Below are 24,741 nucleotides of genomic sequence, written 5' to 3'. Positions count from 1 at the left end.
GGGGGGGACTGCAGTGGCTCCAGGCTGTTAGGGCCAGAAGGGCCTATTCTGCATTGTATCTCAATAAAATACAGTTAAATCACTGCTAACTGCACGGGCGGTGTTTCCACTTCTCAGGCTTGCTGATGGGTACAGGGGGAGGGCAGTACTTGTACCTCTGATGTGACCTTCCAGGAAATTCTCTTAGCATGACTAATTGGCTGGCAGAGTAAATGTCTACTAAGTACTCACTTCAAAGAGTGATGAGTTTGGCAGACATGCAATATACAGGTCAACCTTCACTAATCCGACTACCTGTAATCTGGTTCCTTCGATAATCCAGCACCGATTATGTTTAATGTGATCCTTCTGCATTTCGGCATTTTCACTAATCCAGCACTCCTCAGATCCCAAAGGGGACTATACTAGGGGATCTCAGCAAGTCTGGAGGCAGTTATAGAGGGAATAAAAATCCCCTTCATAGATTATGTCTGAGCTCCTGAGTTCCCTCAGCATTCTGTGTGTGATTTCTAGCAACTGCAGAATTTCCTGTGTTTATCAGTTTCTGGGAGAGCATTGATTGCAACCCTCTAAATGCCTCATGACTATTATTTTGGCACTTAACAGAAGCTTGGATAAGTCCATGGATGGGAGAGGTATGGAGCGATAGGGTCCAGGTGCAGGTTGATGGGACTAGGCAGATTAACGCTCACCAATGACTGCATGGGCTGAAGGGCCTGTTTCTGTGCCTTATGAGTTTTTGACTATTGGGGAGAGTGCCAGGAAATATGGCTGGCTCTTTCTTGTTTCTCTTACCCTGGACCCAAACATGCTAAATGTGAAATGGTGCTTTTCTGTGGTCACTACCACTCCTTGCTGTTGTATACTCTTGTCCATGAGTTCAGACTGGATGTCTGCTGTTGTAGATTTGGATTGTAATGCTGTGTAAGGCCAGCTCGGCTAATCTTCTCATGGATTCCGGCTCTCTGTTCAGTGGGGGTGCTTCTGAGACAGATTCAACCATCAGGACTGAACGCAGATCACGGGAGCCAGGAACCAACTGCATCACTGTGCTGAGCCTCATTCTTTGCCCAGAGTGTCTCCAGCCTGCACTTGGGTACCACAGTTTGAGGGCAGTCAGCACCTCCCTGGTAAATTTGGTGGGTTTAAAAAATTATAACATAGTGACACCTGAGATCAGAGTGAAGCCATTTAAAAGACAAAGGATGATTCCTGATCCTTCTCAATTTGGGAGTGGCTACAGGCAATCATCAGATTGTTTTCAAGCAGTTTTCTGGAATGTTGCCAGGCACCTGCGTCATGGAAGTTTCAGGAGTTTTACCCAACACTCACCTGTTTGTAATTTAGCTGGATATATATAACTGTCCGATCTACATGGGGTGTCAGGCAATCCGAGGTAAACCATGGAAGGACTTCTGTTCCTGGGGCTTGTTGCAGTGATTTCGGAAGCATTTCCTGTTGGAATGCACTCTGGGTAAGGAACATCCCTGCATCTGTCGTAGACGTGATGGAACTGGGGAATTGTCCCAGACAAATTCAATCTGACTTTATTTTTTTGTTCTGTAAGGGATAAAGTTTTGCGCCTGAGGCCTGGAAATGAACAGCACATCCAGTTCTTAAGGACCATGTCTGACACTGAAAAGGTAAACATTTCTTATTGCCAGATGAAGCTGAAGTCAGTGCAGGTAAACTAAAGAACTAATTGGGTCCTTTCTGTGCATGTAGGTGGATTTCTGGTTGCCAACCTGGGCAGATTTGTTGATGATAAACTCGACTGCGGACATTAGGGTCCCTGCAGAGTGGGTCTCCGAAATTCTAAGTGAGCTGGAGAAGATTGGATTAAAATATGAGTCAGTTTCAGGTTCCGTCTAAACATTCATCGTCTTATCATTGTTTAATAACTCAGTTTCTACTGGAAATGAAACAATGCTTTGTCTCCTACAGGGTACTAAATGACAACCTGCAAGTCTTGATTACAGACCAGTTTAATAAGACATTATCAGGACCAAACTACAATTATGAAAATTATCATAGTTGGGAACAGGTAAAATGGATTTTATTGCAGGATTGTGTTTGAATTGTTCACACAGTCTGGTGTAGGACAGCTGGTAGCCATTAGAGCATATTCAATTATGGCAATCTAACATTGACTATGCTTTATACAGTGTATCCTTTGAACTGACAGACAGCAATCTATCCAATGAATTTGCTAGAAAAGACAGGTATTTATATGATGCCTTTAGCAGGGCATTCTATGCGCAAAATCAGAACTGCAAAAATTTGGCAGAAAATCAATATTCAGCAGATTGAAATAACATCTCACTTGGGAAATATGTAGGACATCTGTCCAAGTACTGACTTGTCGACAAATATAGACTGGATTCTGGGAGAGTACTTAGATTTTCTAAGAATATTCCTCTTGGATATTTTATTTTATTTACCAAAGCAAATCAGTTCCAACAGTGTAGCCATCTCTTGGTCCTGCACTGGAGCGTGAGCCTGGATTAAGTATCTTGTGTGGTTTTGAAACCCTTATCTTTTTGGAGTTACAGCTTGTAATGAACATGGTGAATCATAGGGAGGGTTAAGTATCAGTGACAGAGTCATATAGCTCTTCTATTCAGTACTGTGCTATCTACAAACTAAGTAGCCTACTGTTCATTAAATCATGTGCTTCCTGTCACACCTTACCATTCTGCTGCCTGGAGCATTGATTCTATTATTTTGCCAGACGATTTTAACACAAAGACGCTTTGAGTTTCTGGTCAGCTAGCTCCTGGGTTTCCTTGCAATGCTCAGGGAAGTGGTCCTGGTCAAAGTTCCTTCTAATTTATAATGACTAGTGTGCGCAACAACCTTGTGCTGTGCAATTTTTTTGCCCAGTGACATCATGTGCGCACTGAATAATTTCTTCGAAAAAAAACAGTATAAATAAGCCAGTCCTAAGACCGGCAAATCATCGCAAACTCCACATTGTCAACACCGCCCACATCAGAAACTGAAAAAGGAAATATGATTGTGTACAATCATGAAGTATAATAACATGCCAACGAGATAGAGAGTGACAACCCTTTGTGCACAGTTCATATTGCTTTGCGTTCAAGTAACATAATATATATACGCGTGCACAGGCACACATTACAGGGCACCATGGTGCTGCTGTTTTCTAAAAGAACAGCCAATATTCTTATTGCAGGTGCTGGTTGTGGTGGACATTAGGGGAGTGTGGACTCACTGCTGTTCTTGTTAGTTGGGAGACATCTGGTTTGCTGTGGGATGCTGACCAAGAAGGTATCTCTTTTCAGGATTATTGAGACACTCAGGGCTGATTTTCTCCCACAATGTTTTGATGCCACAAAAGTTGGGGGTGTTGTAGATAGTCTAGAGGGTTGTCCAAGGTTACAGCAGGACATCGATAGGATGCAGAACTGGGCTGAGAATTGGCAAATGGAGTTCATCCCAAATAAGTGTAAAGTGGTTCATTTTGGTAGGTCAAATTTGAAGACAGAATATAATATTAATGGTAAGACACTTGGCAGTGTGGAGATCAGCAAGACATTCGGGCCCATGTCCTTAGGACACTCAAAGCTGCTGCGCAGGTTGACAGTGTTGTTAAGAAGGCGTATGGTGTGTTGGCATTCATCAACCGTGGGACTGAGTTCAAGAGCCGTGAGGTAACGTTACAGCTATATAAGACCTTGGTCAGACCCCACTTCTACTGTGTTTAGTTCGGGTCACCTCACTACAGGAAGGATGTGCATACTATAGAGAGAGTGCAGAGGATATTTACAAGGATGTTGCCTGGATTTGAGAAGATGCCATATGAGAATAGGTTGAGTGAACTTGGCCTTTTCTCCTTGGAGCGACAGAGGATGAGAGGTGACCTGATTGAGGTGTGTAAGATGATGAAAGGCATTAACCGTGTGAATAGCCAGAGGTTTTTTCCCAGGGCTGAAATGGCTAACACAAGGAGGGCACAGTTTTAAGGTGTTTGGAAGTAGGTACAAGGGGGATGTCAGAGGTAAGGTGTTCACACAGAGAGTGGTGGGTGCGTGGAATGCACTGCCAGCGAAGGTGGTAGAGGTGGATACCATAGGGTCTTTTAAGAGACTCTTAGATAGAGTTTAGAAAAAGAGAGGGCTATGCAGTAAGAAATTATAGGCAGCTTCTAGAGTAGGATACATGATTGGCACAACATTGTGGGATGAAGTGCCTTTAATGTGCTGCAGATTTTCCATGTTTCTACGTATCAGTGACTATAACACAAATAACAGAGGAGATAATGTGGTGGCCATTCCATGAGATATCAACACCTGGGGTTCTGTAGGGAATGCAATCATCCTTCTGGAATCACCAAGTATCATCCTCAATAGCTTGTTAGCTACCAAAATCTTCCTTATCAGACTGACACATCCAAACTAATAATGGTACAGATGCATCCAGACTTAATAAAGCTTTGATTATCAATTGTAGATTGAAGCTTGGACTGCTAAAATAGCAGAAGCCAACCCAAGGCTAATTTCTCGGGAAAAAATTGGAAAGAGCTATGAGGGAAGAAGCATCTATCTCCTTCGGGTAAGATCATGCTTAAGTTGCATTTATTGTCATGTGATACAATGAAAACATTGCTTGTAGCAGCAACAGATGCATAGAGGTCTATATAGCACACAGAACATAAATTGTACATAACTTATACAAGGCAGTGGGAAGAGAGAAAAAAAGAATGCCAAGTACAAAGAACACAAGCTCAATTGGAGATGAATCCATGGAAGTGGAAGTGGTGCTCCATGGTGTTCCATTGTTTAGCTAAGATTAGAGTTGTGCAGGTCGGTTCAAGAACCTGATGGTTGCGGAAGGTAGCTGCTTCTGAACATTGTGATGTGGGAATTCAGACTTCTGTATCATCCGGTTTTGTTGAGGGGGGTTCCTGGTCTGTCAGCTCTAACTTGTCAATTTTCACCGAAATATCAACGGCTGAATTACCTAGACAATGAGGGATTCTGTGGATGTTGGAAATCTTGAGCAACATACACAAAATTCTAGAAGAACTCAACAAGTCAGGTCTTATCTATGGAGGGGCATAAACTTTGGCATTAAGGGCCAAGACTCTTCATCCAATCCTGATGAAATGTATCGACCCTATTATATCTGTTGCTCAGTGCCTGAAATTTATCTCTCAGAAATGGGAAAATGGATGCTGGGTTAATCTAGAAGCTATTAGGAAGCAGTTTTAGTCATGATGGATGAGGGTTAGGTGATGTCAATGGCAAAAGAGTGTTGATAATTTAGTAGCCTTGGTGATGTTGGTGAGGTCATAAGTATTCTGTTTTTGGTCCATGTTTGAGGGGATTTCATAGTTCTGGGCAAAAGCAACCAAATAAAAGCCTGAATTGGCTTCTATGAGCTGAAACGTTATATCGTTTCTCTTACCACGAGTACTGCCTGACCTTCTGAGTTCTGCCAGCTTTCAGATTTGAGCATTTGCATTTTTGTTTGTTCTGCATTTACTGAAAACTTGATGACACTTGATCGTACTGGCTGGAATTTTGAACATATCTCCCAATTCCTTTCTTCAAGGTTGGCAAGAGAAAGCGTGTGGTGAAACCTGCCATCTTCATGGAATGTGGGATCCACGCCCGGGAATGGATTTCTCCCGCCTTTTGCCAGTGGTTTGTGAAGGAGGTCAGTGGAGAGACCTCAGCTGTGGAATTCAGTTACAGAAGCTTTCTTACTGACATTGAGAAACACACAATTCATTCTGAATCCATTATATTTCGTAGGCTGTTGAATCCTATGAAAATGGCTCCCCCCTGAAGACACTTCTCAATGGATTGGATTTCTTCGTAGTTCCAGTTGTAAATGTGGATGGTTACTCTTACACCTGGACTCGGGTAAACATCATTGTGTAAAATATTGTGCATGTCATTCCACTTGGCTGAGCATTTGCTTTGTTTTCCAACCTGCATGACATATCTATTCATCTGTCTGGTCACAGGCCAGCAATCCACTGCAATGTTATTTTCTTTCCTTATTGGCATTGTTCTGTTTCAGGTATTCTGCACACTACCCACATCATTGAGCTCAGGTTCCTTCATTCACTACTTTATTTAACCCCGTGTATGGAAGTGCAGAATTCTAGTCTTATATCACAATTGATATCTTAATTATTGTACCCCAAAAAGAATTACATATGATCTTCATCATCTAATTCTAAATCAAAGTCAAGTTTATAGTCATATCCTTAAGTACATGTATCCCCAAGTGCAATGAAACATGTACTGGTATCAGCATCTCAGGCACATAGTATCAGATAAGCAGGATTCACGAGAAAAATTAAACATAAGTTATTCACAAATGTTACAAGAACAAGAAATAGAACAAATAACAAAGTTCATTTTAGTGCAAAGTGATCAGAATGTTCATAGTGCTGCTAACTAGTAGTGATTAAGGTTTGTGGGTTGGTTCAAGAACCCAATGGTTGAAGGGAAGTAGAATCTGCCAGGGAATTTGTTCTGTTACAGGAATTAAAAAATTGCCTGCTCAGCATCCACAAAGTGTTATAATTCCCTCTGCACTTGTAATGAGTGGAGCTCTCTGAAGCTCACTTCTTGGTCCACCCAATTCTCTGTCTGTCTGTATCTTGTTTTACAGCAGTTGGCATCCAGTTCAATGGTGCATTACCGCCACCCTCTGCTCCAGAATGTGCACTAGACATACGTTCTAAATCCCTTCACCCAATCGCGCGCACGCACGCGCACACACACATATATAATATATATATATACACACATACAAACCTACACTTCACCCTCCCATCTTTGACCATCCTAGTATCCTATTCCTGTTTATTCGTCATATTCTATAAAAAACCCCTGTATCCCTTAAAAACGCTAAAATTACCCGGACTTGTGCTCTCTCACCCATGCCCAGCAACCCTTTTAATGTGAACTCCTGCATCCCCAACTCCCTTAATTTATTTTTCATCATCTCTCTCTGTATCCCATACTTCCTGCAACACAAAACTACATGTTCTACTGACTCCTCTTCCTGACATTCCTCACACAATCCTGTCTGGTGTTTCCCTATCATTTTCAATGTTTTGTTTAATGCACAATGCCCCACTCTTAACCTAGTCCACACAATTTCCTCTCTTCTGTTTCCATTACCTACCCTAGTAACTGCAACACTCTTTTGTATTTGATATAAATGCCTCCCTTTCCCCTCCCTGTCCCATCTTTCTTGCCACATTCGGTTGACTTTTTCCCAGATTACACACTTAACCTCTGCTTTACTGATACTAATGTGCATTTCCACATTTTCTTTCTTTAACGCCCTCTTTGCCAACTCATCCACCCTCTCATTCCCCTTCACCCCTACATGTGCTGGAACCCATAGAAATTTTACCTGACCTCCCTGATTTGCAATTCTTGTAACTAACTGAAGGACTTCATAAAGTACATCTTGCCGATTGTTTGTGTGAAAAGACCTTAAACTTGCTAGAACTGAGGATGAATCTGAACATATCAATGCTTTGGCTTGTCTGGCTTTCTGCACCCATTGCAAAGCAACCAACACTGCCAGCATCTCCACTGTAAACACTCCTAACTTATTAGATGTTCTTCTGCTGATTCCAATTTCTTTTGCTGGTATTACCACCCCAAACCCTGTCACTCCTGTTTTAGGTTCCTTCGCACCATCCGTATAAATGTGAGTATAATCATTATACTTTTCCATCATATGACAGTTAAATGCATTTACCAAATCTGTTTTATATCTTTCTTTCCTTTTTACCGCTAACAAATGCCAGTCTATGTCAGGCCATACAAGCTTCCATGGAGCTACAACCGGATAAACTACTGAAGGACTTATCCTCAGATCAAATATTCCACATTCTTTCGCAATATTATTCCCTACCCGACTAAAGGTATCCCTCTGAAACCTCCCATTTTCCCAGCACTCCTGCAACACTCCTTTAGTAGGGTGAGAAACATTGTGCCCCTGCAAGTTAGCCCAGTAGTTTGCCATTAGTTGCATCCTTCTTAGTTCCAAAGGCATTATTCCCATTTCTACCTGTAGGGCTGACACTGGTGACATTTTAAAAGCCCCACTGCACACTCTCAAGGCCTGAGACTGAATCACATCCAGTTTCCTTATAAGAGACCTAGCTGCTGATCCATATACTATATTGCCATAATCCAATACAGATCTCACTAAAGCCACATACATTCTCTTCAAAGGTAAACAACTTGCTCCCCATTCCCTACCAGTCAAACATCTCATCACATTTATTATTTTTTTACATTTCTCCACAACTTTCCTGATATGGTCTGCCCATGTTAATCGTGAATCAAATATAACTCCCAGAAATTTAAGTGATGCAACCCTTTCTAATTCAACCCCATACATTCTTAGCTTCTTCCCTACCTCAACCCTTTTCCTGGTAAAAATTACAGTTTTATCTACTGAAAATCTACATCCCCAATCATAACCTCACTCCACCACTTCATCAATTGCTTCTTGTAGTTTCCTGATTATATGGTCCATGTTCCTGCCTCTTTTCCACAAGGCTCCATCACCCGCAAACAGTGACCTACTTATATCCACTGGTACCTTTGTGAAGACATCATTGATCATAATGATGAAAAGTAACGGGCTAATCACACTACCTTGAGGTGTGCCATTTTCCACTATGTATTGTTTTGATAATTCTGATCCAATCTGAACTTGAATTTTTCTACCAAACAAAAAATCTTTAATCCAATTAAAAACTCTCCCACCAAGCCCCATCTTGTGCAGTTTAATTAATAATCCTTCCTTCCACATCATATCATAGGCTTTTTCAATGTCAAAGAACACTGCCACTACTGACTCTCTATTTGCCTGGGCCTTCCTTATTTCAGTCTCTAACATAATCACGGAGTCCATGGAATTCCTTCCCTTTCTAAAACCACTCTGATAACTTGCCAGCATTCCCCTTTTCTCAAGCTCATATGATAACCTTTCTGTTATCATCCTTTCCATTATCTTACATATACTTGATGTTACTGCAATTGGTCTGTAGCTAGTGGGTTTTGACAGATCCTTGCCAGGCTTCCTTATTGGAATTACTACTGCTTCTTTCCATGCACTTGGTAATCTTCCCTCCTCCCACACTCTGTTATAAAAATGCAGCAACTTCAAGAGCGCTCCTTCTCCTAGATTTTTTAGCATCACAGAGCATATCAGATCTTTCCCTGGGGAGGTTGGTCTCGATCTCTTTATTGCTCTCACCATTTCTGCTAATGTAAATGGATCATCAATTATATCATCTGTTCCTTCCCTCCTGCTTAACACACCTGGGTGTTGGCTCATTATTCTTTCCCTTCTTCTTCTCCCTTCTTCAGACAAATTTTCTGAACTGTGTATCAGTACAAATGACTTGGCCAGGACCTCAGCCTTATCCCTACTGGAGACTGCAGTTTCCTCCTCAGATATCATTACTGGATATTCCCATTCCCTTCTATCTCCTCCCATCCTCTTAATCATTCCCCATATCTCTCCCACAGGTGTTGTTCTTCCTACCTTGTCGCAAAAACTCCTCCAACTTGCCCTTTTAGCTTGACGTATAGTTCTTCTCACCACTGCCTGTGCTTTCTTATATTGAACCAAATGCTGCATATTATGGATTCTTTTAACTAGCCTGAATGCTCTATTTCTGTTTTTTACAGCCTGACAACATTCCTCTGTCCACCATGGTACCAGTTTTCTATTCATCCTATTTTTACTCCTAGGTATAGATCCTTCTGCTGCCATGATAATTGCTGAAGTCACCTGACTGTTTAATTCATCTACATTTCCAGAAATATCAATCTTTGTCAACTCTTCTTCACTCAACTTCTGGAACTTACCCCAATCAGCTTTTTCAAACACCCACTTTAGGGTTCCGCCACCTGGTCTTACTTCAACTCTTTCACCCACTGAACACAAAACTGGGTAGTGATCACTGCCTACTGTTGAAGCAGTCCAAACTCCCCAGTTACTAATGCCAGCCAAGGTATTAGACACTAACGTAATATCTAACACTGACTCAGTTCCAGTTGTTATATCTATCCTTGTGCCGCTACCATCATTCATACACACCAAATCCCTTTTTTCCATCAAATCTTCCATTACCTTTCCATTTGGATGTGTAATCTGATCCCCCCTTATTGTGCTATGAGCATTGAAATCTGCACACCACACTACTTTATGTCTGTTTTGTCCTTATATCTTTAATAGGCTGTCCAAATCCAACCTTTTACATGGATTGTAGTAGTTAATTATAACCACTCCCTCCCCTCTCTCCCACACTTCCACCACTATGTATTCCTGATCATCTCCTTTTTCCAGTACCCTATATGGTATACCTTGCTTGATTACCCTCCTCCCCCTAGATTTCTATCTTTCCTTATCATTGTATACCCATATACCACAAAGTCTAAAGTTGGTTTCAACCAAGTTTTCTGAATACACACTACATCCGGTTTTACAACCATTTCTTTAATAAAGTGCTTGAATTCCTGGCTATTGGCCAGTAAGCTCCTTGCATTCCATTGTAAAAGAATCACCATAATTAGTATTAACCAACACATGACACTTCCTGGCTTGACTGATTACTGAGGTTCTCCCTCACTTCCTCCCATGTCAGTCCTACTAACCCTAAATGGTTTACTGCTGCTTTTACCACCAGCTGAATTTTGTCACTTTTTGACTTTACCTCAGCCGTACTATTAATCACTCCTGCAATGAATGTTACTAGAGCCTTTTTGTCTACATAAATCCTGTCATTTGTTCTTTGTTGCATCTCTCGTATCCCTATTGCTCCCTGTTCATTAGGAGCATTATTCTGTTCTCTTGACATTCTTACAGCTTCTGCATAAGTGATCTTTCTTTTCACTCTTATTTCTTGAATTTTAGTCTCCCGTCTCACAACCTCACACCCACTATATGCAAAATTATGAGCTCCTCCACAATTGCAGCATTTTGGTTGAACTCCTGTCCCACACTTTCCATATTCATGATCATCCCCACATCTAGCACATCTCCTCTGCCTTTTACAGTTTTTAGCCACGTGTTCAAACCTTTGACAATTATAGCACCTCAATGGCTTTGGCACATACACCCTTACTGGGTAACTCATGAAACCCAGGAACACCTTCCTTGGCACTCTTTCTTCTTCAAATTCAATCAATACTGATTCACTTTCCTTTTTCACTCCCTCCTTTGTTGTTTTCAGTCTTTGAACATTCATTACTTTCCCTCCTTTGATATTCCTCTTTATCTCCTCCATATTTATACTCATTGGTATCCCCGTGATCACTCCTTTACAACCATTGTTTTGTGCTCCCACCCTCCCTGTGTATTCCACCTTGCATTTTCCTATCTCTTTTAGCTTGAGTGCTTTCTCAAGTTGTTCCTCATTCGCACATCTTACCAATAAGTTGCCATCATTAAGAACTTTTGCAAATACTATTTCCCCTATCTTATTTGTCAGAGTTGTTGTTAGCACAAACGGGTTAATTTTCTTCATATGTCCCTGAGCCTTCTGATTAAACCTAATTATGACAACACCTCCTCTCTGAGCTTGTTCATCTTCCTCACTTTCAGAGCTTTCTCCACTATCATTTCTTATTCTTTTATTCCCTTTGTCTTGGTTTTTATTCATCTGACCCCTCACTACCTCCTCATTCCCTTTATTTCTCCCTTCACAATAATCCACCTCTCCCCAGCTGCCAACCTCTGGTCCCAAGTCTCTATCCCTCTCCTTCTCCACTTTCTTTCCCTCAACCCCGCCTCTTATCTTGTCCGCCATTACCAGTCCCACACGACCCCCTCCCAGCAATTTCCGTTCCTTCCCCACTCTCTTTCCCTCAACAGGTTCCAAACCACACTCACGCATCAAGCAAAACACAGCCAGCTTCCAGTCGAGCCAACTCAGCCACTCCCTCCACCCAATTCTGTCTGTCTGTCTGTATCTTGTTTTACGGCAGTTGGCATCCAGCTTAATGGTGCATTACCGCCACCCTCTGCTCCAAAATGTGCACTAGACATACATTCTAAATCCCTTCACCCAATCACACACACACACACACACACACACACACACACACACACACACACACACACACACACACACACACAAACCTACACTTCACCCTCCCATCTTTGACCATCCTAGTATCCTATTCCTGTTTATTCGTCATATTCTATAAAAAAACCCCTGTACCCCTTAAAAATGCTAAAAATACCCAGACTTGTGCTCTCTCACCCATGCCCAGCAACCTTTTTAATGTGAATTCCTGCATCCCCAACTCCCTTAATTTATTTCTCATCATCTCTCTCTGTATCCCATACTTCCTGCAGCTCAGAACTACATGTTCTACTGACTCCTCTTCCTGACATTCCTCACACAATCCTGTCTGGTGTTTCCCTATCATTTTCAATGTTTTGTTTAATGCACAATGCCCCAGCCTTAACCTAGTCCACACAGTTTCCTCTCTTCTGTTTCCATTACCTACCCTAGTAACTGCAACACTCTTTTGTATTTGATATAAATGCCTCCCTTTCCCCTCCCTGTCCCATCTTTCTTGCCACATTCGGTTGACTTTTTCCCAGATTACACACTTAACCTCTGCATTACTGATACTAATGTGCATTTCCATATTTTCTTTCTTTAACGCCCTCTTTGCCAACTCATCCACCCTCTCATTCCCCTTCACCCCTACATGTGCTGGAACCCATAGAAATTTTACCTGACCTCCCTGATTTGCAATTCTTGTAACTAACTGAAGGACTTCATAAAGTACATCTTGCCGACTGTTTGTGTGAAAAGACCTTAAACTTGCTAGAACTGAGGATGAATCTGAACATATCAATGCTTTGGCTTGTCTGGCTTTCTGCACCCATTGCAACGCAACCAACACCGCCAGCATCTCCACTGTAATCACCCCTAACTTATTAGATGTTCTTCTGCTGATTCCAATTTCCTTTGCTGGTATGACCACCCCAAACCCTGTCACTCCTGTTTTAGGTTCCTTTGCACCTTCCGTATAAATGTGAGTATAATCGCTATACTTTTCCATCACATGACAGTTAAGTGCATTTACCAAATCTGTTTTATATCTTTCTTTCCTTTTTACCTCTAACAAATGCCAGTCTATGTCAGGCCATACAAGCTTCCATGGAGCTACAACCGGATAAACTACTGAAGGACTTATCCTCAGATCAAATACTCCACATTCTTTCGCGATATCATTCCCTACCCGACTAAAGGTATCCCTCTGAAACCTCCCATTTTCCCAGCACTCCTGCAACACTCCTTTAGTAGGGTGAGAATCATTGTGCCCCTGCAAGTTAGCCCAGTAGTTTGCCATCAGTTGCATCCTTCTTAGTTCCAAAGGCATTATTCCCATTTCTACCTGTAGGGCTTACACTGGTGACGTTTTAAAAGCCCCACTGCACACTCTCAAGGCCTGAGCCTGAATCACATCCAGTTTCCTTATAAGAGACCTAGCTGCTGATCCATATACTATATTTCCATAATCCAATACAGATCTTACTAAAACCACATACATTCTCTTCAAAGCTGAACAACCTGCTCCCCCTCCACCCAATTCTCTTCCACTCATTGCTCTTATCAAGCTAATCTGAAAGCTGATTGGACTTAACAGGTAAACTGCCATCAGGTGTAAAGTGACACACTATCACAACCTCTCTGCTTGCTCTGAACTGACATACTGTTCCACTGCATCCAATGGAGGATGAAAAGAAGCAAGTACGGAAAATAGTGGAAAGGCTCAGCAGGTCAGGCAGCACCTGTGGAGGGAATATGGAGTTAATGCTTCAGGTGAATAAATAACCATTGATCAGAATTCTGGCTATCTGGAGAAGATAAATTTCAGAGTTGTATATGGATGCATGTTTTGATAATAAATAAACAAATGAACCTTTGAACCTTTGAACTCAATTTGGATGAAAGGTCTTTGACCAAAAGCTTCTGCTCTATTTCACTCTCTGCAGGTGTTTCATGATCTCCTGAATTTTTCTGGAATTTTCTGTCTTTGTTTCAGATTACTAATGCCTGCAATCATTTTACTTCTGTTTCCGGACGGAAGGAAACTGTTTACCTGGATAAATAGTTTAAGGGAACTGGGGGTTGGGGGGAGAACCTCCTTCATTCAAAGGATGGTAAGGATGCAGAATGAGCTGCCAGCAGAAGTGGTGGATGCAGTTTCAATTTCAACGGTTAAAGGAAGTTTTGATAAGAAAATGGATGGGAAGGTTGTGGAAGGCTATAGTCCAGGGGCTTCTTGATGGGACTAAGCAGAATAATTGTTTGGCATGGACTAGATGGGCCAAAGGGTCTGCTTCTGTGCTGCAGTGCTCTCTGACTCTAAAGACCGGGAAGACTGAAGCCACCATGACTGGAGGCTTTCCACGTTACAGAAGTTAGCAATGCATTAGTGATGTACAAGATGATAAGGGACACACATAGAATGGATAGCCAGAGACTTTTACCCAGGGCAGAAATGACTAAAATGAAGGGGCATAATTTTAAGGTGGTTGGAGTAAAATATAGGGGTCAGAATTATGACATTCAACCCATTGAATGAGGGGCTCTCTACATAAGATGTCAAAGCAAAGTTATTTACACAGAGGATAGTAGGTGTGTGGAACGCCGGCCAGATGTGGTGGTAGAGCCAGATATATTGGTGGCATTTAAGATTGGCACAAGGATAATGGAAAAGCAGAGGGCAATGCAGGGGGCAAGGTTTACAGTAGGTTAATAGATTGGCACAAAATCGTGGGCTAAATGACTAGTACTGTGATGTAATGTACTCTGTTCAATGTTAATCCAGGGATAATGTGCTGAGGTGCTGTACCATTAAATCATAATTACTGTACCGGAGAAAAATGGCACAGATTGAAAGTGCATAAATTATACCTATAAAGAATCTAACCGACGTTTTAGCCAATTATGTGCCTGTCATTTGTGTTTTGTGTGTAGAATCGATTTTGGAGAAAAACACGCTCTAGGTATCTTGGCAATAATTGTATGGGCACCGACCCCAACCGAAACTTTGATGCCGCATGGTGCTGTGAGTTCATCTGTTTTAATCGAGACCTTCTGTGTGAGGGGTAGTGAGCCTAGCTTTGAAATGGTTTTAGTTTTCATATTTGTGGGAAGGAATGATGCCAATGAATCAGAATTTGTTCATTCCTGCTGCCCCAGCGTTGACACCCGATGTTCATCCAAAATTGTATTTGGTGGTTCAGCTGTGAACTTCAGAAATCAGGCCAGGCCAGTTCCACACTGAAATGTTTGTGACAGAGGCAGGAAGTGACTCCCAGACAGTTTTTACATGCATTTTCCGGAGTTTGTCAGTCAGCAGCTCAGTGAGGAGATCAGGCCAGGGAAAATCTCACAAAGAAAAGAAGAATGCTTAGATTTCACAATCCATTCATGGCTGGTCCATTGACAAGTTAGCCTGACATGACACACTGTGACTGCCCTCTCCTAAATGAGTTAGATTGCAATTGAATGTAAATGTTACTGCAGCTTAATGGGGAATTGTGGAGGAAACCTCGATTAATTTTGGGAAATGTCCTTTTTGCTGCCCAAGAGAAGCTGTTAACATCTCTTTGAGGCCTACTTTGAAGAAGTTTGCCTTCCTGACAGGACTTCTGTGACACACTGTTCCCCTATAATCACTGCTCTTCGACCACATTCTCGTCTAGACTCAATGCCACAGACTCATACCCTTCCTAACAAATTCCCCAACTTCAACTGAGAAATTGAGCAGGTCAGGCAGCATCTGTGGAGAGGAATAAACAGTCAATGATTTGAGCCAGGTCCCTTCGTAAGGACTGAAAACGAGTTTCCGCAGCAATCTGAGCACAATCCTATCCTCTGATGCTGTCTGGGTGGAGTTTCAATGATGTCCCTGAGGCTGAGTGAGCTTGCTCTGTGTGCTTCAGTTTCTTTTTAGATCCTACTGATGTGCGGGCTGATAGGTTAATAGACCACTGTAAATTCACCCTTTGATAAGTCTGGGGCAATTGATGGGAATGTGGGGCAAATACAATTGGATTAGTGTAAATGATTTGCTGAATGGTTAGCATGGACTCAATGGGCTGAAGGGCCTGTCTCAATGCAGTATGAGCTTTTTGACTACCTAACAATGACTTTTCTAATTCACAGCCACTGGTGCCTCGAAAAATTCATGCTCTAACGTTTACTGTGGCCCATTCGTGGAATCTGAACCGGAAGTCAAAGCTGTTGCGAATTTTGTCCGTGACCATCTTCAGCACATCAAGGCATATCTCGCGTTCCACTCGTACTCCCAGCTTCTTCTGTTTCCCTATAGCTACACCTTTTCATACTCACGTCGTCATGAAGAGCTGGTAAGTTGTTGTGTAAATTATTGATGAGTTTAAAGTCTATGTAGAATACCTTGTTTATTTGAGAAAATGTCTGATGCATTAAAGCAACATTTAAAACTAGGATAACAAGTGAGAAAGATTAACATCTCTGCACTTAAGGGCTTTTGTTTATTTTGCTTGTGTTCTTTTTTTAACCTCTCCTCATTAACCTATCAGTTAGATGGCTTCATCTACAGCTCAACAATTCTCAGCATTGTCCTATCCATTCCTCCCTCACTCTCCAGGTAACAAGAAATGGAAATCTGCGTTCCTTGCTCTCCGGTTCTGGCAAAGAGCCTCAGTCTGAACCGTTGACTCCTTCTTCCCTTCCACAGATCTGCCTGATCTCTGGGTGTTTCCACCATTTTCTGTTTTTATTTCAGATTTCAAGTATTGCAGTTTTTATCTGACATCCACTAACATGTCTTTACCAGGTCATATCTATGTTTCTGCTCTGCACTTCCCATTAATTTATCTGAGGGTATTGTTTGCCTGTATGTTATCAGCTTGTTCTGTTGCCTCCATACACTCAGTGACCTTCTACAAAGTCACTGAGAGTATGCTTGTTGCCTTCTGCTGCTGTAGCCCATATATCCAAGGTTCAATGTCTTTTATGTTCAGAGATGCTCTTCCGCACCACGCTGTTGTAGCGTGTAGTGATTTGAGTCACTGTCACTTTCCTGTCAGTTTGAACCAGTTTGACCATTCTCCTCTGACCTCTCTCATTAGCAGGGCACTTTTGCACAAAATACTGCTGCTCACTGGAATTGTTTTTGTTTTTCGAACAATTCTCTGTAAATCTGAGAGACAGTTGTGCTTGAGAATCCCAGGAGATCAGCAGTTTCTGAGGTACTCAAACCACCCCACCTATCATTAACAATTATTCCACTGTCAAAGTCATTTAGATCACATTTCTTCACCATTCTGATGTTTTGTCTGAATATGCAGTGAGTTTCTGCCACATGATCAACTGGTTAGAGAGGTGTAGAGGTGTACAGAATAAAGTGACCACAGTGTAGTTTAGTGTGGATCTGACTCTGTAGATCCAGAAAAATGCCATAATTTGTTAATCTTGTGTTTTGTAATTTTTCTTCTCAATGTGCATCAAATTGGGATTTACTGTGTTAATTTAATGTATGGTTTATCTTTGTTGCAATAGGTGGGTTTCACATTATTCTAACAGACATAGCATCATGAATGATCATAACACCATTAGATAACTTCACTCACCTCAACTCCAAACTGATTTCACTACCTATGAACTCATTTTCAGGGACTCTACAACTCATGACTCAGTATCCATCTATGTATGTATTTCTTTATTTTCTAAATTCACCGTTTGTCTTCTTTTGCACATTGGTGTAACGCAGGGGTGGTCTTCTCCTCCAGTCTCTCCAGACAGGCTGCTTGGTTGTGGCCAACATTGAGGATTAACAAACATCCATCTAGATGGAATATTGCACAAGTTCCTCCTATCTTTCAGTTTGACAGTTTTGATAATCAAGACTGGTGTTTTTTTTTGGTGATTTTATTTCAGAATGGCCTAGCTGCAAATGCGGTTAACGAACTAGAACGCCTTCATGGAACTAACTACATCTATGGTCCTGGAGCGTCGACAATATGTAAGAATACTCTTAATGCATCATAGAGTCAGAGAGCCATACAGTACAGAATTATTGATTTGAGCCTCAACAACTGAGGAAGTGAAGTTCTCTGTGATGGCAAATCCTAATGATTTGCCCTCTTGGGGAAATAACCTATCCTTTGATTCATCGGATACAGCAAGAAAACAGGCCTTTCAGCCCAAATCATCTATGCTAAACACGGTGTCTTCCAAACACCACTTGGTGTGCGAAGTAATGTGTAATGCCCAGCTTAGTTCTCCTAAAGGAATGACAAGTTTGGGTAAAGTTCCATTAAAAGTAACAACACTCCACTGTGGCAATATGTTGTTTTCTTTGCTGCCTGGCAACTGCTGTTCTAGATTTGATAAACTGGGCTGCAGTGGATCAGAACATTGAATACAGACAGTACAGTGCAGAACGGGCCGCTTGGCCCGTAATATATTGCCTCTACCTATTGAAACCTACTCCACAATCAGTCTAATCATTCCTGCTACAAGTCCATAACCCTCCACGTACCATACACATATTTATTTACTTCATGAGTTAGAGCACAGAATAAGCTCTTCTGGCTCTCTGAGCCATGCCCCCCAGCAATCCCCCGATTTAATTTGAACTTTGTCACAGGACAGTTTACAATGACCAACCAGTATGCCTTTGGACTGAGGGAGGAAACTGGAGCACCCGGGGGAATCCCACGCAGTCAAAGGTAGAACGTACAGACTCCTATAGGCAGCCGCGGGAATTGAACCCAGGTTGTCTGTGCTGTAAAGCTCTCTGCTAACCGCTACGCCCCACTCTGTGTATGAGTCTCTTAAATGTCCCTAATGAATCCACCTCAACCACTACCCCAAACATTGCGCTCCGGGAACTTATCCCTATCCATGTAAAATAACAACTCCCTCTGACATCCTTACTAAACTTTTTATTTAATATACAGTATTTCTGTTTTTGCATGTTTTTTAATCTATTTAATATATATATATACTGTAATTGATTTACTTGTCTATTTATCATAATTATTATTTTATTTATTATTATTATTATTTTCCTTTGCTAGATTATGTATTGCATTGAACTGCTACTGCTAAGTTAACAAATTTCACGTCACATGCCGGTGACAATAATCCTGATTCTAATTCTTTAGATCCTGCAGCTGGATCTTCGGACGATTGGGCCTATGATCTTGGCATCATATACTCATTTACCTTTGAACTCCGAGACACGGGTGAACATGGTTTCCTGTTGCCCGAGTCCCTGATCAAACCAACGTGTGAAGAGACTATGCTGGCAATCAACTACATCACCACTTACGTTCTCAACCATCCTTACTAAACCTACTAATGACGGGGCAAAGTTAAAGGTGGATGTAGACTGACTTTAGATTTAGAAATAAAAGCAGTTTTGATTTTGCAAGCGGAAATCTTCGTATTTTTCACAAGTATCATGTCCTTGCACACATTCACCTTGATAACATTCACTTTGGTTACTTGTCCTTGTCAGACTCATTGGATCATATCATGTAGAAGCAAGGCATTTGTCTCATGGTGTCTGTGATTACTCTTTGAACAGAGGACATAATTAGCCTGAGGTTCCTTTTACAATCAACACACACCAAAGTAGCTGGTGAATGCAGCAGGCCAGGCAGCATCTCTAGGAAGAGGTACAGTCGACGTTTCAGGCCGAGACCCTTCGTCAGGACTAACTGAAAGAAGAGCTAGTAAGAGATTTGAAAGTGGGAGGGGGCGGGGGAGATCCAAAATGATAGGAGAAGACAGGAGGGGGAGGGATGGAGCCAAGAGCTGGACAGTTGATTGGCAAAAAGGATATGAAAGGATCATGGGACAGACGGGAGGCCTAGGGAGAAAGAAAGTGGGAGGGGGGATCCCAGAGGATGGGCAAGGAGTATAGTGAGAGGGACAGAGGGAGAAAAAGGAGAGAGAGAAAAAGAATGTGTGTATATAAATAAATAATGGATGGGGTACAAGGGGGAGGTGGGGCATTAGCGGAAGTTAGAGAAGTCAATGTTTATGCCATCAGGTTGGAGGCTACCCAGACGGAATATAAGGTGTTGTTCCTCCAACCTGAGTGTGGCTTCATCGTTACAGTAGAGGAGGCCGTGGATAGACATATCAGAATGGGAATGGGACGTGGAATTAAAACGTGTGGCACCTGGGAGATCCTGCTTTCTCTGGCAGACAGAGCATAGGTGTTCAGCGAAACAATCTCCCAGTCTGCGTTGGGTCTCGCCAATATATAGAAGGCCACATCGGGAGTACCGGATGCAGTATATCACCCCAGCAGACTCACAGGCGAAGTGTCGCCTCACCTGGAAGGACTGCCTGGGGCCCTGAATGGTGGTAAGGGAGGAAGTGTAAGGGCATGTGTAGCGCTTGTTCTGCTTACAAGGATAAGTGCCAGGAGGGAGATCGGTGGGGAGGGATTGGGGGGGACGAATGGACAAGGGAGTCGCGTAGGGACCGATCCCTGCGGAAAGCAGAGGTGGGGAGGGAAAGATGTGCTTAGTGATGGGATCCCGTTAGAGGTGGCGGAAGTTACGGAGAATAATTTGTTGGACCCGGAGGTTGGTGGGGTGGTAGGTGAGGATCAGGGGAACCCTATTCCTAGTGGGGTGGCGGGAGGATGGAGTGAGAGCAGATGTGCGTGAAATGGGGGAGGTGCGTTTGAGAGCAGAGTTGATAGAAACCATACCATAGAAACTACAGCACACAAACAGGCCTTTTGGCCCTTCTTGGCTGTGCCGAACCATTTTCTACCTAGTCCCACTGACCTGCTCACGGACCATATCCCTCCATACACCTCCCATCCATGTATCTGTCCAATTTATTCTTAAATGTTAAAAAAGAACCCACATTTACCACCTCGTCTGGCAGCTCATTCCACACTCCCACTACTCTCTGTGTGAAGAAGCCCCCCCTAATGTTCCCTTTAAACTTTTCCCCCCTCACCCTTAACCCATGTGCTCTGGTTTTTTTCTCCCTTTGCCTCAGTGGAAAAAGCCTGCTTGCATTCACTCTATCTATACCCATCATAATTTTATATACCTCTATCAAATCTCCCCTCATTCTTCTACGCTCTAGGGAATAAAGTCCTAACCTATTCAACCTTTCTCTGTAACTGAGCTTCTCAAGTCCCGGCAACATCCTTGTAAACCTTCTCTGCACTCTTTCAACCTTATTAATATCCTTCCTATAACTTGGTGACCAAAACTGAACACGATACTCCAGATTCGGCCTCACCAATGCCTTATACAACCTCATCATAACATTCCAGCTCTTATACTCAATACTTTGATTAATAAAGGCCAATGTACCAAAAGTTCTCTTTACAACCCTATCTACCTGTGATGCTATTTTTAGGGAATTTTGTATCTTGTATTCCCAGATCCCTCTTTTCCACTGCACTCCTCAGTGCCTTACCATTAACCCTGTATGTTCTACATTAGTTTGTCCTTCCAACATGCAATACCTCACACTTGTCTGTATTAAAGTCCATCTGCCATTTTTCAGCCCATTTTTCCAGCTAGTCTAAGTCCCTCTGCAGGCTCTGAAAACCTTCCTCACTGTCTACTACACCTCCAATCTTTGTATCATCAGCAAATTTGCTGATCCAATTTACCACATTATCATCCAGATCGTTGATATAGATGACGAGGAACTCGGAACATCAGAAACCTGGACTTGGAACTTGGAACATTGAAGCCTGGATCTTTCTTAAACACAGGATCCAGAACACTGAGCCGGGCCTCCTCCTTCGACACAAGGCATAGAGCTGGGACTCTTCCTTTAGGTACAGGGCACAGATTACAGAGATAGGATTCCCCAACTCAGAGTAGCGACAAATGGCCAGACCTACCCAGCAGAGACAAGGACACGAGGAGACAGTTCCTAACTCAGAGTAGCGGCAAAACAGCTGGACCTACTCAGCGGAGATGAGAACACAAAGAGACGGTACCACACAACGATAGACAGTTCATACCTTGACACAAAATGGCTCCAAGTAGTGGCAAGCCCTTTACACAGCCCAGGAACTACAAACAGCGGCTCTAGTCTCACTCCGGCGGGTTAACTTAACAGACCCGCTCCGGCGAGGTGGCTTAGCTAGAGAACGCAGCAGGCCAGGCAGCATCTCTAGGAAGAGGTACAATCGACATTCGTCAGGACCCTTAGCGGCTCGATCAGGCAAGGTAATTTAACAGGCTGGCTCCAGCGAGGAGAGGCGGCTTACTGGCACTCGCTTCGGGGAGAAGACTTGAGTAGCCTCGGCGATGTAACATGGCTCGTTCTGGCAGGGTGACTTGCTCACACTCACTTTGGTGGCGTCTGATGACATCTAGCGCCGAGTAGCTGTCAGCCCGACACTAAATACTGCTTGTTCAGCTGAAACTCAAGTGCCTTTAATTACAGAGCCCAAGAAACACAGGTAAACAATGAATTAAGGAAAACAAGGAGTCAACCATCCTGATCATGACACAAAGTAAATTTAAAGGGACACAGGGAATAACCGATCAGGACCATGACAGAAAGATACTGGGTGATTCCACAGTTGTCTGCATGCCGAATAACATGAACCGTTGCCCAACAGAGGAGGAGCAGGTGCTGGTGCCAACCTCTGTTCCTCTGATTGGAAAGCATATTGGACCAAGGATGGAAAGATTGGACCATGCTGCTTAGAGGAACCGTGAAGGTGACAAAATCAGTGGTCCAACTACAACAGTTCTTGTAGGCAATTTATCTGAGAAAGCTTCTGATATTTTAATCTGGCTGTTACTTGCAAACTGTGGCTTGGTTTTAAGTTGCTAAGGAACTGCGAGAAGCTTCAAGGAAATTGAAGGAAATTCAAGGAACTGCAAGAAGCTGCAAGAAGCTTCAGGAACAATGCAAGCAATTGGATTTTATGAAGTATAAAGAACCAGAATCCATTAAGGTTATTGCACAAACTTCTAGTGAGAGACAAAAAGCTGGTTGTAAAAGTAAATGTGAAGACCAAAGCACAGCTGGATGAATGGAAGGCCGAAAAGAAAGGAGTCAAAGGAGATACAAAAACAGATCAAATGAAGTTGTGGATGAAGAGACTAAGAGGAGAGGTCAGATCATACAGGGAAGGATTAATAAGAGAATCCAGTAAACGACTTTCCCAAGATCAAGGTGCACAAACTAGAAGAAGAAAAGGAGGGAAGAGATGGATAGAAAAAATGTGAATGAGAAAGAGAGAAGGAACATGGAAAAGAAAAAGGATTAAAGTAGATCCAGAAACAGAAAAGGAGAAGAAAGGTGACCTGAGCTGTCAAAACCGCTTTCTGCAGTTTCACAGTCAATTCCAGCAACCACCACAGAAGACACCGCAGAACCTGAGATTATTTCACAGCCACGTCTCACCTGCCAAGCAGAGAAATCCCCCTTGTCAGGAAAGAATTTGTCCCGCAAGAGTAAGAAATCCTCCACAGCAATTAAATCTTTAAGCCAGAGTGGGACAGTATAAGTTTACTACACCATGGATGTCTGTATATAATAGTTGCATTATATACAGTAATATACTGTGTCTATAGTTGAGATGCCATTCTCTATTGAGTCAGAGTTTATAGCTAAGCACGGACAGTGTTGTGTATTTAATATTCCAATAATATTTGAGTAATCTTACATATAAGTTGGTTGGTTAAGCATTCTTGTTCATTTAAATAATTCATTATGGTGGTGGTGGCATCCGTTAGTCTCGCGAGACCATGGATCTGCGCCTGGAAAATCTTGCTTTATAAGTATAAATATGTCAATTGCAAACATCATCACACTACCACGTGATACGTGCACACCTCACTTCAGGTAAACTCGAAGTTAGACCCGTGTTTCGGACTCCCGAGTATTCCTTTGAAGAAGTTTAATGTTGTGAAGTTGCATTACGAAATAATTACCCTTAAGAAGGCAACGATAAGTGGATTACTGAGGGGTTAAGGGTGAGGCTCGGTTCATAGATTCCATAATCAAGTACAGTTCTGAAGGAGCATTTGAAGGTAAAAAATTATACCTATAACAGTATTATCTTCTTAAAGCAAGGTGATGCCCTCAACCATAAGTATTACAAGGCAACACCCCTTACTGTAGATCCTGCTTCTAACAAAACATACACAACCCACTGAACAGTGAGGTACCAGATAGAAAGGCTCTGAATCCATTATCCACATATAACAATTACACTTCCAACTTGCACGCAGCAAGCCGAGGACTGCTCTCCATATAATTAGGTACTGAGGTTTATTAAGACCCTGGCCTAGGCAGTTCATATTACGACTGCAGACTCTGTTACTGTGTTATCTAACAGCAGGTCATTGGCACACAGGATTCTAGAGATGCTGGAAATCTTTAGCAAAGCACACAAAATCAGCAGGTCAGGCAGCATCTATAGAGGAAATGAACTGTGATGTCCAAGGTTCTCAGCCTGGAGTGTGTTGACAGTTTATTCACCTCCATAGATAGCACCTGACCTTCTGAGCTCCTCCAGAATTGTGTGTGTAGATCTCAAGCAGGGGAGTAAAGGTCAACAGACAACCTTCAAAATAAATTTCTTTCAGGTGTCAACAATACCAGGTAAAATGTTTTGAAGGAAATTCGCACACAGGTGAAGTATTGAATAGAGTGCAAAATTGCAAGAACTCTGGTGTACT

At 42.4% G+C, this 24,741-nt stretch overlaps 1 protein-coding gene across 1 annotated transcript; it reads left to right on the top strand.

Annotated features, from left to right (window-relative positions):
• Positions 1-1,408: 1,408 nt before the first annotated feature.
• Positions 1,409-19,397, top strand: LOC140195863 (carboxypeptidase B-like). The gene is made up of 11 exons (XM_072254502.1): positions 1,409-1,474; positions 1,568-1,643; positions 1,726-1,850; positions 1,945-2,044; positions 4,474-4,575; positions 5,578-5,682; positions 5,781-5,891; positions 15,026-15,116; positions 16,220-16,422; positions 17,978-18,062; positions 19,210-19,397. Exons 1-11 carry the CDS (start codon positions 1,464-1,466, stop codon positions 19,395-19,397), a joined length of 1,197 nt encoding a protein of 398 aa, XP_072110603.1. The 5' UTR covers positions 1,409-1,463.
• The last annotated feature ends 5,344 nt before the right edge of the window (positions 19,398-24,741 follow it).

This window comes from Mobula birostris, chromosome 4 (assembly GCF_030028105.1).
Source record: "Mobula birostris isolate sMobBir1 chromosome 4, sMobBir1.hap1, whole genome shotgun sequence".
NCBI classification, from domain to species: domain Eukaryota; kingdom Metazoa; phylum Chordata; class Chondrichthyes; order Myliobatiformes; family Myliobatidae; genus Mobula; species Mobula birostris.
This window is presented reverse-complemented; position numbering and strand designations above follow the sequence as displayed.